Source organism: Mytilus californianus, unplaced genomic scaffold (genome assembly GCF_021869535.1).
Source record: "Mytilus californianus isolate M0D057914Y unplaced genomic scaffold, xbMytCali1.0.p SCAF_8, whole genome shotgun sequence".
Taxonomy (NCBI): domain Eukaryota; kingdom Metazoa; phylum Mollusca; class Bivalvia; order Mytilida; family Mytilidae; genus Mytilus; species Mytilus californianus.
In genome coordinates this window covers 65376279-65395779 of record NW_026262734.1, presented here as the reverse complement: position 1 = coordinate 65395779, position 19501 = coordinate 65376279, and the positions used below count along the sequence as shown (strand labels likewise).

At 32.0% G+C, this 19501-nt stretch overlaps 2 protein-coding genes and 1 long non-coding RNA gene across 3 annotated transcripts in view; 2 read left to right on the top strand and 1 right to left on the bottom strand.

Annotated features, from left to right (window-relative positions):
- Nucleotides 1-2263, top strand: part of LOC127710656 (tectonic-like complex member MKS1) — a 32305-nt gene extending 30042 nt beyond the window's left edge. Inside the window, exons 18-19 of the mRNA XM_052216613.1 lie at nt 762-799; nt 1023-2263. Coding sequence (XP_052072573.1) covers nt 762-799; nt 1023-1123 — 139 coding nt within the window. The 3' untranslated portion in view covers nt 1124-2263. The remainder of the gene's footprint in view (nt 1-761; nt 800-1022) is intronic.
- The window catches only part of LOC127710652 (septin-2-like), a 635810-nt gene that overhangs the window by 316628 nt on the left and 299681 nt on the right, over nt 1-19501 (bottom strand). The gene's annotated exons all lie outside the window — the stretch shown is intronic.
- Nucleotides 4686-19006, top strand: LOC127710662 (uncharacterized). The gene is made up of 4 exons (XR_007986257.1): nt 4686-4765; nt 15453-15575; nt 17100-17132; nt 18223-19006. It is a non-coding gene; the product is annotated as an uncharacterized LOC127710662 (long non-coding RNA).

The following is a 19501-nucleotide window of genomic DNA, read 5'->3' as shown; positions in this document are numbered from 1 at the left end:
GTATATTGACTGTTTAGTGGATTATGAAGTTTGGAGTGTATATTGATTGTTAGTGGATTATGAAGTTTGGAGTGTATATTGATTGTTTAGTGGATTATGAAGTTTGGAGTGTATATTGATTGTTTAGTGGATTATGAAGTTTGGAGTGTATATTGATTGTTTAGTGGATTATGAAGTTTGGAGTGTATATTGATTGTTTAGTGGATTATGAAGTTTGGAGTGTATATTGATCGCTTAGTGGATTCTGTATCTTTCACAACCTGTCCTTACTCATTTAAATTTCTTATGTTAAGTCCTGCTTTAAATTTGTAGTATATTTATGTTAAACATTTCATCATCCACTATCAATAAGAAATGGTGACGTCACACTATGTTTTATCCACAGAAACATTTTAAATTTGTTTACAACATCATCCAATTGCATTCTTCATCTCATATTTAATTCTTAATCAGGCTTTCCAATAGCAAACATGGATTTTGGTATTTCTGCATATTGGGAAGTGATGATTTTTTTAGAGGATATAATTTAAACAAAGTTTTATGCAACATTTTCATGTAGGAAAATAGATATGAAATTTGTGATCATTGAAAGTTGTTGTTTATCATTGAAGATTGATCAAGAGAAAAAGGTGTTGCAACAAATCAAATAGGGATGCCTTTTACTTTAGTACTATGTAGTATTATTTATTAAACATTAGTTGATGATGTGTAAAGAAAAGTCATAATTTTTGTTTTTTTAATGTGTTTCATTCTATTTTCAGTGTAAATGCTGTTCAAGCCAATATTGCCTCAGTTTTAGGTAAGTTTTCATCACAATCTATTGATCTGTTTGTTCAAGTATGTATATACTAACAGTTTAAGACAACATTATGTATGACATTAGACATATCATGAAATTCGTTATTGGTCCATTTTTCTCTATTCAGCAACCCCAATCCAGACCCTTAGATACGTATACTTATTTTTAGAATTCATTCTGATTAAGAATACCTATTTACGTTGACTTTATTTTTTAATTGTAGAAGCATTCAAGAAAGCAAGGCAGAGAATGATGCAGGCAAGAGAAAATGCAGAAAAGGAATTGACAAAAACGACAGGACGATCTGTAGAGTCTGCAGCTTAGAAAATAAACTTGTCTTATTTTTATGAAATATGTTAAAAAAATTGCTGGTTAAAGTTGGTAAAAGAAAGTTATAGAGAAAGACAAACTGAAAATTTTGACAACAGGATAAATACTTCTGAACATCTTCGATTTTTAATAATCCAATCTTGATTGATTAGGATTTCCAGTTTTCCTGCTGAAGGTTGTGGTTCTCTTTGGCTTTCTCCACCAATGAAAACTGGCCTCCACTAAATAACCTATTATGCTAAAAAGTGGTGCTTAACACCAAAAAATCAATCAGTCAATCTGAAAATTTTTATTTTGTCGTGATGTTGGGTTTATAATGAAACTTAGTATAAGACAGTTACAGATCGAAGTGACATAATATTTTTTATATCAACTAAAATATTTTAAATGTATCTGTCAGGTTTTTCAATCATTTTACAACCAGATCACTTAACATGAATTGTAGATCTTAGAAAACCAAAAAAATATACCGTTATTGTGATAACTAGAAAAGAAAAGATATTACTTATCTACAAGATAAGAACATCACAGACACTGAAGGAAAAGTTCACATCAGGGGCGGATTCAGGAGTGGGCATGGCGGGTCTCCCCCCCCCCCCCCCCCCCCCCCTCCCCAAAAAAAAATTGCAAAGCATGGGTTGTCCTCCGCGAAATATCTAAATTGCATCCATTCAAGAAGAATATTGCGATAATTTTACCTCAAAAAAATTAGTTAGCATCCCCCCTAACCTACAACCCTGGATTCCCCCTAAATCTGCCTCTGGTTTCTGTCTTGAACATTTAGTGTGAAAACACAAGAGAAATGTGAAATATAATATATTCTTTCAAAAGGAGGTATGTAAAGTACTTCTGCCCAATTTGAAGAATTATAAAACATATTACATTTAGTATCTTTCGCCTCTCTTTTTTCTTTTTTCAAATATTCAGAGACAAATTTAAGGGCCTCATGGAGCTATATATGGTTAGAAGTCCACCTTCTAACATTGCCTTGTTGATGGTTAAGAGATTAGAGTACTTAATTCAATTGTTAGTGAATAATATTATTTTACTCCGTCCATTATATTTTTTGTACATTTATATATCGTTTGTATATTTATTTTGATATATGGATAGAATTAAAATGTGATAAATTAATATATTTGTTTGTTTATATATTTTGTTATTTACAATATCCATGATATCTTGTTGTGTTGTGGCATTACATAAACATGAGGCTCTCAAGAGAATGTGTCGCTCACCTGTATCAACTGTGGTTTTTGAAATCATTTAAAATAAGGTTAAAATCAAATAGATACCCTAATAATGATTGAGGCAAAATTTGGTGTAATTTGGCCCAGTAGTTAAATCAAAAGCAGAAGATTTTAGAAAAGATTTACCAAAATTACCAATAAATTGCAGAAAATAACTTTTAAGGACAATAACTCCAAATAAGATGTCAATTACCAATTGGTCATGTTAAATTATTTGTAGATCTTTCTTTGCTTGATATTTTTGCAGTTTACAGTATATCTCAATCTATAATGATATTCAAGATAATTAACACAAATTAAAAATTTCCTCTCCTCCACTCCAAAATTTATTTCACCCAGGGCCTGTAACATGCTAAAAATGCCTTTACATGTTTTTAGGGAACACTCTTCAAAAATAATTTGGGCAGGGGTTCCCATGACCCAAACTAACCTGTCAGGAGGGGGGAGATGTGCATGGGCATTCACTCGATATAAGTATGCTAAAAGACAGGGGTGGGGGGATGGGCATGGGCCTTCACTCGATATAAGTATGCTAATAGAAAAGATATAATAATGGTTTATAGAAAAAGTAACCCAGAATAAGTCTGGAAATGGAACATATCAAGGAGAAATTATAAACCACCCCCCCCCACCAGCCCCCCCCCCCTTTTCTGAAATAGAATTGCACCTCCTGGAAAAAAAATCAAGTCATCCCTTTGTAGTCTAACAATAGTTACTGAAGACCCCTTATCATTATTTAAATTAATTTTCAAGTTGTGACCATTTGAAATTGTTTTTTACATTTTTCCCATAGACTTCTATATATGAACCCCTATGTTCTGTTTTATCAATAATAATAAATAATAAATAAATTCTTTATTTAACGAAGGTAATTCATTTAACATACAATTGTTAATCTCACACGAGGCCTTCACACATTGAAATGAACAATTAATACATATAACAATCAATGCATATAACACAATAATCAATAGAGATGTACACAATTACAAATTTATATACACAAGCATGAAAACAGACTGAAGAACTAGCATGGCAAGAATGTCCTAAGAAAAAAAAAAAAAAAAAAAAAGTTTGTCTACTCATTTTGTTTTGTGAAAAAAAGATTAGCACATTTCACCTTAAAGCTTTCGATATGACTTGAATCCTTTATAACATTTGGCAAACTATTCCAATGGGGACCATGTTGGTTGTAGGGCAGGGTCATCAGATACATTTTCAATCAAGATACTCTATTAATAATTGTGATTAACTTTAATTCCATTTGGCGAAGTAGATTAAGAGGAGAAGATTTTTGTAAAAGATAAAAAAATATGAAAAATAGTGAAAAATTGTCTTTATAGGGCAATAACTCCTTAAGGGGTCATTTGACAATCTATTATGATATTCAAGATAACCAAAAACTGCACAATTTTTTAAAATTACCAATTCAGGGGCAGCAACCCAAAAACGGGTTGTCTGATGCGTCTGAAATTTTCAGGGCAGATAGATCTTGACCTGATGAACTTTTAAACCTCATTTCAGATTTGCTCCAAATGCTTTTGTTTCAGAGATATAAGTCAAAAACTGCATTTTACCCCCATGGTTTTTTATTTGTAGCCATTGCAGCCATCGAATACATAATTTAATTTGGCCTAGTAGTTTCAGAGGAGAAGAATTTCATAAAAGTTAACGACGACACCGGACGCCAAGTAATGAGGAAAGCTCACTTGGCCCTCTGGGCCAGGTGAGCTAAATAGTGAAACCTTTCTAAAGATATGCTTTAAAAAATAGTTCTGTTTTGGATTCTCAATGCCTTTCAACTTCCTACTTAACTTGGCCTTTTTAACGCTTTTGATTTGTGCGTCTGTTGAGTCTTTTGTAGGTGAAACGTGTTTGGCTTTCAAATTTTAATCCTGGTATCTTTGTTGATTTTATTATTATCATATAAATCTAGTGACAAAAGTAAAAATGTTACTAATAAGAGCATTAAGGACTCAATATAACTGACACTATAGTAGTCTCAGAATATGAGGGGGTCTCTGAATACGACAAGGGATACTAGTCCCAAATGTATAAATTTTCTAAAATAGATTAATAAAAATCCAAATTTCATATTTTGTTCCATCTTTTTTTTCAATTGTTAAACAAAGTCTTAAGTAAATATGTATTTTTACATCCAACCATTTTTGCTTTACATGGATTATATATATGCAAAAGAAAGACCATGTGTGGTTTTGATGTCAGTCTAGAAATCGATTCCTCGAGGAAAGTACCTTTACTAAAAATAAAATAGGGAAATTTTACAACCTATTAATAAACTGTGGAATGTGTACGAGCCTCTAACTGGTACAGTATCACGCTTCTATTTATAGACGCACATTAATTTAAAGTTTAAAGGACTTGGGTAAGTTCATTCCACGTGTTTATATGATATTTTTCGACCTTATGTTGTTGGTGTGCAGTTCAATTTACTTGCAGTACATTTATTTGCAGCATTATGTTGTAAAATATAGCTGAATATTTTGCAATTTATCATGTTTTCTTTAAAACAAGGTCAAATTTATGAATGAGCGCCCTTTTCTAAAATAGACAATTTCCAGTTTTGCACTATTCCATATCGGGGTAATCATGGTAATATCAAATATATATCTACATACATTGTGCATTAACGTGCATATTGATACCAGAGAGTAAATAAGATACACCCAATCGGGCTAACGCCCTCGGTTATTACTGGCTGTAATTATGACATCTTGAAAGGCTATTTTATTTTTTTGCTTTAATAGCCTTTCAAGACGTCATAATTATTTGGACTATACTGGCTGCAGATGGGCGTATATTATTTCGGTCTAATAAATGATTTCATGTATGTCAAAAATTCACAAATATAATTATATATATGTGTTTGATAGGGCTGGGACTATTATACTATAATATATTATGTCCCAGGATAGGGAACGTAAATTGCACGTATTAAAGTTTGCAATGCAATTAGTGTAAATTTGTATGATCGAATTCCTTGATGACAAGGGAACAACCGTTCAACTTCAAAAGGGTGAGTATGGTTTTTATACGACCGCAAAATTTTGCGGTCGTATATATTGGTATCACGTCGGCGGTGTCGTCGTCAGCGTCAGCGTCGTCCGAAGACATTTGGTTTCCGGACAATAACTTTGTATAAGTAAATATAAATCTATGAAATTTAAACACAGGGTTTGAAACCACAAAAGGAAGGTTGGGATTGATTTTGGGGGTTATGGTCCCTACGGTTTAGGAATTAGGGGTCAAAAAGGGGCCCAAATAAGCATTTTTCTAGTTTCCAGACAATAACTTGTGGAACAGTGTATGGATCTCTCTGAAATTGTACCACAAATTGATGGTTAGGATTGGCTTGGGGGGGGTTATGGCCCAAACCGTTAAGGAATTAGGAGGAAAAACAAGGTTTCCTGGTTAATGGACAATTACTTAAGTATTGGTCTTTGGATCTTTATGAAATAGATATTTTACCATTAAGCATTATATAAGGGATAGCATTCGATTGATTCATGGTATTTTACAGTATATAGAAGAGAACAATATTTTTGGATTACTGCTCTTTATTGATTTTGAGAAAGCTTTGATTCTTTGTGTTGGGACTTTTTGCTATTTGTCTGCTAGTTCTAGTATGAATTATTTTTTAGCTGTTTCTAGAAACATCAAATACTGTGATGGAAGTACATATAATATTATAATAGTGTATATAAAAGGGTTCAGTGGTAATAAATTTTTATACTCAGAATTGGTTATTCTTTGTTTGGGTGTTTTTTTTTTGCATTAGAGTTACCCACCTTACAATGGTTTTGTTATAAAGAAATGTTGTATTGTCTTGAGGTGATTAGCTGTCAATTTATTTTTAGAAGTTACTATTAAATGCTGATGAAGGTTTTTTAATTTTAGCCCTGATTATGTATGTCATTTTCTATTTTAATACTTTTATGATGTATTTAAATGGGTTTTTATGGTTTCTTGTGTATAAGTATTTTGATTGCTCTGAAATTGTACCACAAGGTTCAATACCACAAGTAGAAGGTTGGGATTCATTTTGGGGGTAATTGCCCAAACCGTTCAGGAATTAGGGGCCAAAACGGGTCTTAAACAAGCATTTTTCTAGTTTTCAGACAATAACTTGTGTTTGAGTGTATGGATGTCTCTTAATTTGTACCACATTTTACAAATTTCTTAAAAATTATTTTTTTTGGAAAAAGGGGGGGGGGGGGATAATTTTGTTTCCCTCAAGATTTAAGAAATTGTCAATTTTCCAAAGAAAAAAATTGGGGGTCACAATTTATTTTGCTAATTCTTTGTATATAGTCTAAAAACAGATTTACTAAGTATTGCGCAACAGCACAGTGTATTGCACAACAGCAAGAAATCTTCAATTGAATATAAATTCAAATCATACAACCAATTTCAAGTTCTCTGACTACATTTCTGTGTCAGAAACCTATAATGTGTCAAATATTTAATTACAATCCAAATTCAGACCTGTATCAAGCTTGAATATTGTGTCCATATTTGCCACAACTGTTCAGGGTTGGACCTCTGTGGTCGTATCCAGCTGCGCTCGGCGAAGCAGTTTATTTGTTTGAGTCAGAATATTTTTCAAGTTTTCCGACGCTATCAATCAAATTACTTTTTTTCAAAATTTAACACTATTACAAAGGTATGGGGAAAATCGGGATTCAGTATATGTTTTTTTGTCATCTGCCATTGTTGTCTGCTTGACCACAATTTTTTTTTTCTCCATCAAATTGGGGATCAGAACATCTTTTAAGGAAAAAAAACATAACCCCCTTGAAGTTAAATGGTTGTTCCCTAAGAATTATTATATTTCAGCAATTTAAATGGTTTATGCAGATGACATTTTTTTTATTCATTCTGTTTCCATGCTAGCAAAAGATAAAACAGTCCGTATATTATAGTGGTGTATGTCAGTAGTTACAAACAGGGGCGTATCCGGTCATTTTAAAAGGGGGTTCCAACATAGGATAAAGAGGGGGATTCCAACTATATGTCCCCATTCAAAAGCATTGATCGTCAAAAAAATTAGGTGAAACCCCACCCCCACCCTGGATCCGCCTTTGTCAAATTTGATTGGATGCAATCGGTTGCACTCATAGCCCACCAACGGAGGGTTGAAATATCTAGTATAATTGTAACTAGAATATGAATATGTGAGGGTCTGGATCGGGTTTGAGGGCAAAAAAGTGCAAAAAAAAATGTTAAAAAAGTTAAAGAATAGAGAAAAATAGACCTTAAAAAAGAATAGAGAATAATAGTCCAAATAAATAAAGAAAGGGGAAAATGGTAAGAAAAGTTAAAGAATAAAGAAATAAAGAAATGAAGAACGCCCCCTCCAGACTCATATTTCTGTCCCAAGCGGTTGTCTAACTTTTATCATAATTTTATGTGACAGTTCATCAAGTTATTTGGAACTAATGACGGGTCTTTGATACTTCCTGTTCAAATAATTTGACATGTAACTGCTGTAAACTGGGGATGATATAGAGATCTTGAAACATTAATTGTGTACCTATTCTCCTCATGATTTTTTCTGTATATTTATATTATGCAGTGCAGAATTTAATCGTGGATATATATGCGCACAGGAAAGAGCCCAAATGTTGGAGAGCTCTTTCGGATCTCTGTCATATGACCTATTGATTTAAATGAACTGCTGTTTTTGGTTTCTTGCCTTTCAACAATGTTTGAATATTGGAAGTCACTACAGTTTTTAATTGCTTTGACTTTGCGTTCATGTCTGATTGGTGTTAGCAAGGATTTGTATAGTGAGACACTACATAAATGCTCGGTGTTAGGTACGTAGTAAGTCGGTTGATTCATTAACTGGCACCATCCCTCAACCACTGTGTAGGACCAGAGACATATAATACAAGAGATTCGCAACCCGGCGAAATCCCGTGAAAACACGCGGCCACTAGTTAAACCTCGCGAGATCTCCTTAGGTAATAAAGTCATTAATAAAAGTATTAAAAGTACTCGAAGTAAGGACGAATGTTTAAGCATAACATAAACTGTTTCAGTGTTAAATTTATCATAATTAATTAAATAATTTGAGTGAATATATAACTATTTATTTTAATGTAATTTTGATTTTAGATTTGTATTATTGAAAAAGAGACATAATTTGATATTGTATTAAAAAAACTGATATTAAATAATTAACACTTGATAAATTGTGTCAGAGTTCATTTTATTTGATAGTTTCATAAGAATGTAGGACAGAAAGTCACAGGACAAAAAGTCACAGACAAAAAGTCACGGACAAAAAGTCACAATTCAGTTTCGAGATTATATTTCTTTAAACAAGAAAACACTAATTTAAAAAATTAAATTTTTGCTTTTTCTTGAACTATTATATAGACAAGACAAGACAAGACAAGACAAGACAAATACTTTATTAAAGTCTCACCTTATGTACATACATATAAAACATATACACATATAAACAACAGCGTATACATAAGCCACTCTAAAAAGAGTTACGAGAGACTGATTAAAACACATATACATAAAAGAAATGTATATACAATCATTAAACCTGTGTAACATCGACATATATAAAAGGTTAATTTCAGCTTATACATACAACACTCAAAAAAGAGTAAAGAGAAACTGATTAAAACATATTGACATAAAACATATAAAAGTAATGTATATACAATCATTAAACATATAAAACACTTTTTCTTTTCAATAATATATCATGGCAGATTTTGGCAGTGTAAAATTGCATATCATCATTATTAAACATAAATATAAGTTTTTCATCATCAAGCATATTTATAAAACTATCGTCAAAGTGACTAGCACGAGTAAAAAAGCTTTCACGTAAATCTGCATATATTGGACATTGCAATAAAACATGTTTTTCATTTTCAATATCATTACAATTAAAACACAACCTTTTTTCTAAACATAAATTCTCGTATCTTCCTGTTTCTATTCTAATAGGTGCAACGCCACACCGAAATTTAGACAGAGCACTCCTGTATTTACCAGGCATATTTTTAATCAAATAATTCTCAACACCATATAAACATTTGAATTCTCTGTAAGTTCGCAATTTACTTGTATCATTAGACATCAATTTTCTTAACCAATCCTGCTTAAAATTTTCAAATAATAAATTTTCGATACCTTTTATATCATTCTTACTTAAAATATAATTAGTATTACATAAATTATTCATACCAAGACTAATAAATTTGGCATTTACCCTAAATTGCCAATTTTTTATTCTACCCTTTCGATAGGAATTACTCCATAAAAAAAACTTTTTTATTCAACCTCTCATCACACATTTTTGTTAATCGTGACCAGTTTCTAAATACACAAGACCATTGCTTAATACTACAAGGCATCCAGCCCATATCACCATATAATGACAGATTTGGTGTGTATTTTCCGACACCCATAAAAAAGCGCATGGCTCTATTCTTCACACTGTTAATACATGATAAATCGTTTGTACCCCATATGGCAGCACCATATTCAATAACAGACCAAACTAATGAATCAAAAAGTTTTGTAAATGTGGAGTACTGAAAACCTCCATTAGCTTTACACTTGGATATTAATAACCCTAATGATCTACTAGCGGATTTTGCCACCGCTTTTGCCATATCATCATAACTCAAAAATTCAGTAAAAAGTAAACCAAGATAATTATAATGAGATACAGTATCTATTTTGTTACCATTAAATAGAAACTGAAAAGTAGTTCTAGGCACAGACTGCTTACTATGCAGTATACATGTAGGTTTTGCTAATTGTTGCGGTCTGCAAGGAGGAATATTCTTATCAGAATAATAATTTCAATAATGGTGTCCAACAGTGGTGTATGGTTTAATTCCACTATGTACATGTACTAGAGTTTGAATATGCCACATTAGTGGTTTTAGTTGAATCAGCTGGTGCCACTATGCACAATCATCTAATCATACCTGAAACTATCTGAATTGTTGTAATTTACAATAAATGCTGATGTTGTTATAATGGCCTAGCAATGATGGAACATATACTTTTGAAGGCTGTACGGTTGCCTAAAATTGCTTACATCCAAGTCATTTGAATTTTGGTGCATAGTTGTCTCATTGGCAATCATACCACATCTTCTTATTTTTATAATAATTGTACTTGTCTAATCTATAATAAGCTGTTAACACAGAGACATGTTTTGCCTATTTGTTATTTTGATAATGCAAATGTTACAATTATAATAGAAATACATTAACATGTAAGCGATATTCAACGACAATGAACCATGACTGATGGTACAGTGTTTATCAATCTCCATGGAAATGAGATGTGCCAATGCTTATACAACTGCTAACCAAATACCATTGACTTTTCATAAGATGTTCCCTTTAAACAAACCATAACACAAATTCAATTTCTAAGTCAATGAACCATAATGAGGGGTTGGGGTTATACAATATCCATGGAAATGAAACTTTTAAATACCAATACATTCTCATACCAAATAGCTTTGACTTAAGATTACTGGTAATCTTAAACTGGCATAATCATAATAATCACAAACTAGATCATGTAAACCAAGTAAAAGTTTCAAAGTCAATAGATCATGCATATGACTGAGGGGTAAGGACCAAATATCCTCTATGGAAATGGGACGTACTAATGCTTCTACATCTGCAGGCCAATTATCATTAACCTTCCACTAATGGTTTCCCTAATACTAACCTAATCAAAAGCTAATAAATGAAATTTCAAAATAATGTATGTTTCCAAGTAAAGGAGCATGATTGAGGGGGCGGGGCAAAATAATCTCAATGGAAATTAGAAATGACAAAGTTTATACAACTGCACACCAAATATCATTGACCTACCACTAGTGGTTCCCCCTAAACTGACCTAATCACAAACTTATACATGTAAGTAAAACTATGCAAAGTTTCAAAGTCAATAGACCATGACTAAGGGGGTGTGGCCAAATATTCTCCATGGTACCGTAATGAGATGTGCCTATGCTAACACAACTGCTTACCAAATATCATTGACCTACCATAAACTATACCTTATCACAAACTAATACATTGTTGATGCCGTCAAAACAGAATGCCTATGGGTTTATATGATCCGTTCATCCTTTTTGACTCTTTCAAAATTCAAGAGTCTATCCTAAATTGAGGTAAATTATATGGCCTTCCAAATACCTTTTCGATTCCTAACATCACTGAAGAGACATTAATTGTCAAAATCCGGATATGGTGTACAAATGTTTGCACCTCATGTTTGCGGTATACCATCTTTTCCGCAAGTTTATTGTTTTCTGTTTGGTAATAAATTAATAATAAGATCTATTTTTTTACATCTTGTGATCTGTTTATTTTGCAATCGCCAATGGCAGTCAGCAGAGTTTAAGAATATCAGTTGTTCGACCTGCTAGTCAAATGCGTTTTGTTAAAATATACTTTTTCACTCATTTGGTCTTTTGGAAAATGTTGTTTGTGCTGTATTTAGACTCCTCTACCAAGAAATTTATTTTGCATGCACACGTATTAAAATTGCGGTTTTTATCTAATGCAATCAAAGGTTTGAACGTTGTTTTCAATTTAGACTTGTAAATATATATATATATATATATATTCAATATATATATATATATATATATATATATATATATATGTCTCTCTGTTTGACTCTGTCAAGGCAAGACAAAAATTGCAACAAATTTAATACAAATATTTTGTCCATCTTTTTTTAATATTTTCATATTCTTCATTCAATTCAAATTAAACTTATGTGTGAACAAGGCATTAAACAAGTGACAAATATGCATTCAGTAAATAATAAAATTGAAAAGAATCCACAATCAAAATACTGCTGTGTAATTATGGTAATAAGTAATTCTCCTTGGTACAATTTAACCTTACTCTTGGACTGTTAATTAGAATATAAATTAAACTAAAATATGTCATGTGTACAATGCATCAATATCATGAATTCCAACTATCTTTTTATATCTTCATGCAAAAAGTTTCTGATAACTTGGCATACTTCTTAGTGCACAATAATATATCTCCTTTTGAAGTAACAGTTACACAGATTCTGACATATCATGATCATAGCTCTGAAAGTATCGTTAAACAGTCTCTAAAAATATCTAGACCGATAAGCACACTTAATAACAAATAATATTCATGTGTTGTAACTGCTGGCAAGTTTATAATAATTCCTGTCAGAAAGCTGAACCAAAACTTGTCGGACTAGTCAACATGATGAGACATGGCATAAACAATCTTCAAAATTGATCATATACCGGTATGTAGATATACATGTAAATATCTTCATAACATCATAGTAGTCTAGAGTTTCATTGCTATTATGGAATTATTGTGGTGAATAGACAATCCAGTTGCTACAGAGAATAATGTATTGTACGTGTACATGTATGCCTTGCCTCTTCTAGTATTAGCCATTCCCAAAGATTGGAACAAAGCTGAAATAAATTATAAAAACAAATACAAATAAATAAATAATGTTTACACTTGTTGAAAACGTTAAGACTAAGTCCAAAGTACAACGTTTGTATACCCTGCCGACTATAAATAAAGTTTATTTATTATTTATTTACAACGTTACCTCTTTTCGTATCATGCGATTTTTTTGGCAGTATTTTCATGGAAAAGTCGTTAACCAGCATCAAGTTGTACGATACGCGCCTCTTGCGTATTAAATTACAATGGTACCTTTGACAACTATTTGCTGAAAGATGCATCGAAACGATTCTTGAACACTTTACGAGTGTTTAAATATGAAAAACTCACAAGAAGAAACATCGAAAAAGTTGTTTTTCCATTACAGGAATATGAAAAATCATTGTAAATCAAAAACAATTACGGTGCGATACGCGTCACAAATTCGTACCTAATATTTTACAAAAATATGCGACTTTGGAAGTTAAATAATGCCGTCCTATAGCAAATTATTGATACAGTATTAATCTAAATATTGTTTGAAGCACCTTTAGCTAAATCAAAGCACATGTAGCAGTCTGTAACACCAAAGCATGAATTAAAAACACAAAGGAAACCATCTTGAAATGACCTTGACATCGACCAATCAGATCCTTAGTTTGATTTCATTCATAAATAACAACAACTTGTTTTGACGAACATGAAGATCAGTTACGAGATAAACGGAATAATATTAACAAGAATACAAATGAGCATACATTTAATTAAGATTATTTTAATAATCACACTCATCTCAAATAAAATTATTAATAATAATTACCTTTGTATTATCAGAATCCACCAAATTTAAAATGTCCTTGATTTACGTTTTGTCGACGAAGTTAAAATTACCGCCGACTGAGACTGCAACTCCGTGTCATAATAGTCCCAGCCGTTATACAATATTCCAACGCTTTTTGCCATTTGTCAAATGTAAACGACTTGTACAAATGTAATTAGAGATTTTCAGCGATGAAATAATTCATACAATTGTTCTTTGACATCTTAGCCAAAAGCACAGGGGATAATAAACTTCATAAGGATTTCTATTGAGCACTTCTTCCTATGTGCCACTTCAAAACTTTTGGGTGGTTCGACGATTATTTAAGGTTTTTCTGCTCATATTTTTTGTAATCCAGAATTAAAAGTATGAAAAAAGTGTTTAATTAGTTATAAAAAACATAATAGCCAGCTAGACAATAACAATGGCACGTATTTCAGCATTTATTTGGTAGAACACAAATCTAGGGTGCTTGCATAAAGCAGCTTAACTGCTTAAAAAACCTTAAATGATCGTCGAACTACCCAAAACCTTTGAAGTTGCACATAGGAAATAGTGCTCAATAGAAATCCGTACGTAGTTTATTATCCCCTGTGCTTTTGGCTACGATGTCAAAGAACAATTGTATGAAATATTTCATCGCCGAAAATCGGTAATTACAAGTCGTTTATATTTCCCAAAGGGCAAAATGCTCAGGAATATTGTTCATGTACAACAAATCTCTATGATAGAGGAGATAAAGTTATATAAGTGGGCGGTAATTTTTAACTTATCTTGCCAAATAAGGTGGTTATTTTATGAATGAAACGAGGTCATGAAACAGATGCAAAAATCGACGTTGATGGGATGTTTTAAGTAATGTGGACAACTCGTCCCCGAAACAAGTCGGACCGAATCCACTCAAACCGTCTAAGAAGACAACTTTGACCGTTTGTCAGATGGCATGAAGAAGGGAGGGGTTTATTATAGAACCCCATGGGATTTTATTTTTTTATAAATTTTCACAAATGACTATTTTTTCGAAAACAGTAAGTGATAGACACGTGTAGTCTTCAGTAATGAGAACAGGACAATAAAAAAAATAAAGGGTGAGTCCCTTGGGGTCATCCCAACCCCCTTCAATTTGAAAATGTACTTTTATCTTGTCAATCGAGGCGAAGCCAAGGTTGACAATGTTTTTTTTCAAGGGGTAAAACTCTGCTTTATCACTCTCTCAGCTATGTGTTATTTAATTAAATATATTATTCTGAATGTTCTGTCATTATATTGTCTTTAAATTTTAATTGAACGTACTTTACTATGACACCATGTACATAACAACGTTAATGTTATTACAAAAACAACAAAAGTAAAACGAGATGCATTTTTTTATTTGACAATCTATGGAAAAAGTTCTGAGGCTAAAAGGTAGAACCTGGGTATTGTTTTAAAAATTATTAATGGAATTTCAATTCATTTTCCTTTAATTTATCGATTTTTGATTGGACTGCGCGACAGGGTGACATTAAAAAAAAAACTGTCTCCCACCGAGCCATGGGATAGAGTAAATTATCTTCCTCGTGTTAGCCAATCAAAATCTTGCATTTTAACGTGAAGTATATTTTAAAAAAATGCCATTATACCTCTTGTGTCATTAAGGCAAGATGTTTTATATAGAACCTTAAACGACCCTCTGCCTTGTCTTGTCTAAATATTTCTAAATTGTATCTCTCACATGGGTATTACACTGAAAGAAGAATATTATTGATAATTATCTTGATATTTTGCAGGACTATTGTACGCTTAAAACTGCTGACAGAGTAAAATAATGGACAAGAGAAACAGCTTCTGGAGTGAATTTGAAAGGTCGGCAAGTTCAAAGTCCAGAAGTGATAAGGAACGAAGAGATGCCGGTAAAGATATAGTATTTTTTCATATTCGGTTTTCAGAACGTTTTTTTAGTACAATTATTTATTATAGGATTAAACGACTTTTTAAAGGAACTTATTGGTGTATAAACTAGACAAATTCACTGATATGTTTGTCAGTGACTTGGTCTAGTTTATACACCAATAAATTCCTTTAAGAATTGGAGATACGGGATTTAAATTCCCTACTCGTAACCTCCATCACATGTAAATTGTATATACGGGAGACCGGGGATGAATGAGACACTTTTCACATTTTTGGCAATACCTTTAAATCGACTGTACGCAGTTTTCTCGCTAGATCTAGCAAACTGAACCAACATCTCGTGCACATTTAAAGAAGGGTTTGAAACCACTAAGGCTGCTTCTTTGGTCACATCTGACGATTCTGTGTCATTGAATGTCTTGGCACATGAATAAATGTTTTGGTTAACGCAAAAAAAAGTGCTCCCATGAATTTGGTATCTGATAAAAAATAAACCACAAACATATCGTATTTTCATTCAAATGAATGTTTTGTGTTTATTTTTTAATTTAATTAACGATGAACGCGAAGTGAAAATATATATATTTAAACTATTGCCGGTTCGTGTTATTGTCGCCGCCATCTTGTTTTTACATTGGTTACAAAAAGTAGTTATCGAAAAATAAACCACTTCAAGAGTCACTACCGGAAGCCCTCTGGACCAATCACTAAGATGTAAATCAAAGGACCAAACGCCTTTTTAAAAGAATTTATTGATGTATAATTTGCACTAATTCACTCAGGCACAAACCTTATAATTCTTTACAACTGGAGATAATGATTTTAATTTTCCCACCCGTAACCTCTATCCCACGTAGATTGAATATTTGTGTCATTTGATTGGCCTGGCGCATGAATATGTTTTTTGGTTAACGCAAACAAAATGTACTCCATGAAATTTGCTCTTTAAACAAAAATACAAAAATATCTTATCATCATTCAAATGAATGTTTTGTGTATATTATTTAATTAAACGATGAACACGTTTTATTATCGCCGCCATCTTGTTTACAGTGGTTACAGAAAGTAGTTCGGTCAACGTCGTCTATCGAAAAATAAATAACGTAAAGAGCCACTACCGGAAGCCCTCTCGACCAATTATATAATCGTATTCTCTAATATTTAAATCATATAAGAATTATTCATCAATAAACATATCTTGATCAAAATAGTTCCTGTCCTGATATTCATGCAGCATTTGCCACTGGACATACACCAAATCCATCATCACCGTCACCGTAAAGTTTTGAATTTTGAAATCTATTTGAAAGTATAAATTCTGAATCACAATTTATAATATTTAAGAAATTTATAATTGTCAATTTTCGTTTTAGAGAACAAACATGCATTGAACAAAGTCAGGAGGCTGTAATTCAGTACACTTGATTGAGCTTTGATTAGCTTTATAGTCAAATTAGATTATTGGTGACAGAAAAACAAACGTTAATACTATACATATAAGTCACTTTTTTTTCATTTTACAGAAAAATTAAAGGAATCACTGGATAAAGAAAAAGGTGAGGGATTTACACAACGAAGCAATATAAAGCAAGTATGACTTGAGTTGACATCGTGTCTGTGAAGAACCGTGTAAAAACAAAATCGAAAGAACTACTTATAAAAAAGAAAGACCTAGTATTTTGAAAAAACAAGATGCTTCCACGGGTCTTTTTGTCGTGTATAGAAACATAGAACAGTTAATTTCCCCGATAAAGCCACAGTCGTACTACTAAAGAACATTCAAACTCTTAAGTCGAATATAACTGACAAAGCCATGTATAAAAAAGAAGAAAAACGTGTATTGTGGCCCTTCAATTCAAGTATATAAGCACAAAAAACAATAACAATCCGACTTCTTCCACCAATCCAATAAAAGCTGACCGCCAGGAAAAAGCCAAATAGAATAGTGCCGAAAGTGGCGTTAAACACCAAATAATCAATCAAGCAACACGTTATAGCAAATGCCATATTTTGTAAGGGTTGTATATGTAAAAGCATTGGTATGTGAGTATAGAAAAAAACCAAAATGACATAATTTCGAAACAAAATATAAGATGTTAAAATTAAGAATGGAAACGGGGAATGTGTCAAAGAGATAACCAACAGACCAAAGAGCAGAAAACAGCACAAGGCCACCAATGGGTCTTCAATACAGCAAAAAAGTCCCGCACCCGGAGGCGATAGCTTTTATGCTTTATTAAGATAAACAGAAAAATGGGTCACCTTATTTAATTCTAACTATGCAACAATATTTATAAATTTTATGTGCATTCCTTTAAAAAATTAAACTAGCTAATCATCTTCCCTTATAAAGTAAATTGTTAACATTTCTTAATCAATTTAATCTAAAAATGTTAAAAGTTTTTTTTTATCATAAAACACACAAAACAGATCTTCATTCAGATGAAAATGTTCACAAATAAAATGCATCCCTGCATCAAAATTTCGCTTATTACACTAAAACCTTTACTCATGATTATTTGGTGTAATTTTCGATCCAAACAACCAAAGGTTCCCATGCTACCTTAATGTTATTTAAAAGATATATTAAACAATTAAGTAGTCAAAGTTTTCAACATATTGAAACAGAAAGCATTTTTATTGCAGGTTATGGTAAACAACTCACCAAACATGTTACATGTGGATTTACAAGTAGGCCGATTGGACCACGTCCGAAAAAATAAAAATAAGAATAGTAAAAGTAAAAGTAAAGCTTAATTTGTAATTTTTCTTACATTTGTTATTACATTTACAGTGTAATTCTGCCATATGCAGTATGTATATATAAACAAGGTATCACGTTTTCGAATTATTGTTCTTTTTTATCATTCATGTCTAACATTGACCCTTTATTTACATCGGGTTTCATTTTTCTTCAAAACATTTTTTGGACTTAACATGCTGTGCTTTTGTGTAAACCATTAAAGCTAGATTTCTGGATACTAATTTGAATTTCATAATTTTTATTATATAAAGTAGAAGGTCCGGTAAGGGCTAATTTTGGCCTAAAATTCGAAGGTCATCTGATGAAAGATTTTTGACATTTTTTAAACACTCAAGTGCCTACTTCATTCGATTCAAATGGTTTTTGTAAAAGATTTGGACTGACTTGGTCATTAAAAACGCTCAAATTCAAGCTTAAATATGAAAAATCTATCAAATATGCCATTTAACGTTTATTTTCAGGTGGTTTTTATTAAAGGCAGTGCTTTAATGCCTTTCTGGTTGCCGGGTTAATCTTTCCTTCCGCGATATCCAACTTATCTACGTGGGGGGTCATTAGGCTACAAGTAGATCCGGAAATGTTGAATTCTCTCCTCTTCTTTTTGTGATATAAAATGTTTTTTGTTTCATTTCATTTACATTGGGAAATAAAGAAACGATCATTGTGTTTTGTTAGTTTTAAAAACTTTTGATATATTTGTATTTTGCATTATAAACAGTCAACCGATTGACAAACTAGAATTATTTGAATTCCGTGTGGAAAGAGGTCGGGTTAATTTCGAGTGTTATCTGCAATCTAGATGTTTTAAAATCATTTCAGTCGTTGATATAATAATTAAAGGTCGACTGAACATTGTAATATTAAGTCAATGAACTATAGGTTATCCTATAGTCTGGGAAACACCAAGGTCATGGCATCTGTTTACTATCAAACGTAAGTTCTTATCAGATCCTAACTGTTACTAGCTTTATATGAGAACTGTTTCCAGATCAACATCACTTGCGTGCTTTATACTTGACAAGTAAACATGTACAATGTATATAGTTTAGATTAGAATAAAACATATGTATATATATCAAAGGAGTATATTATTTGCCTCGCCAATATAACATGGTGGCAGCGGTTTAAAACATTTTAGTTACACCGGACAATTCTTTGATT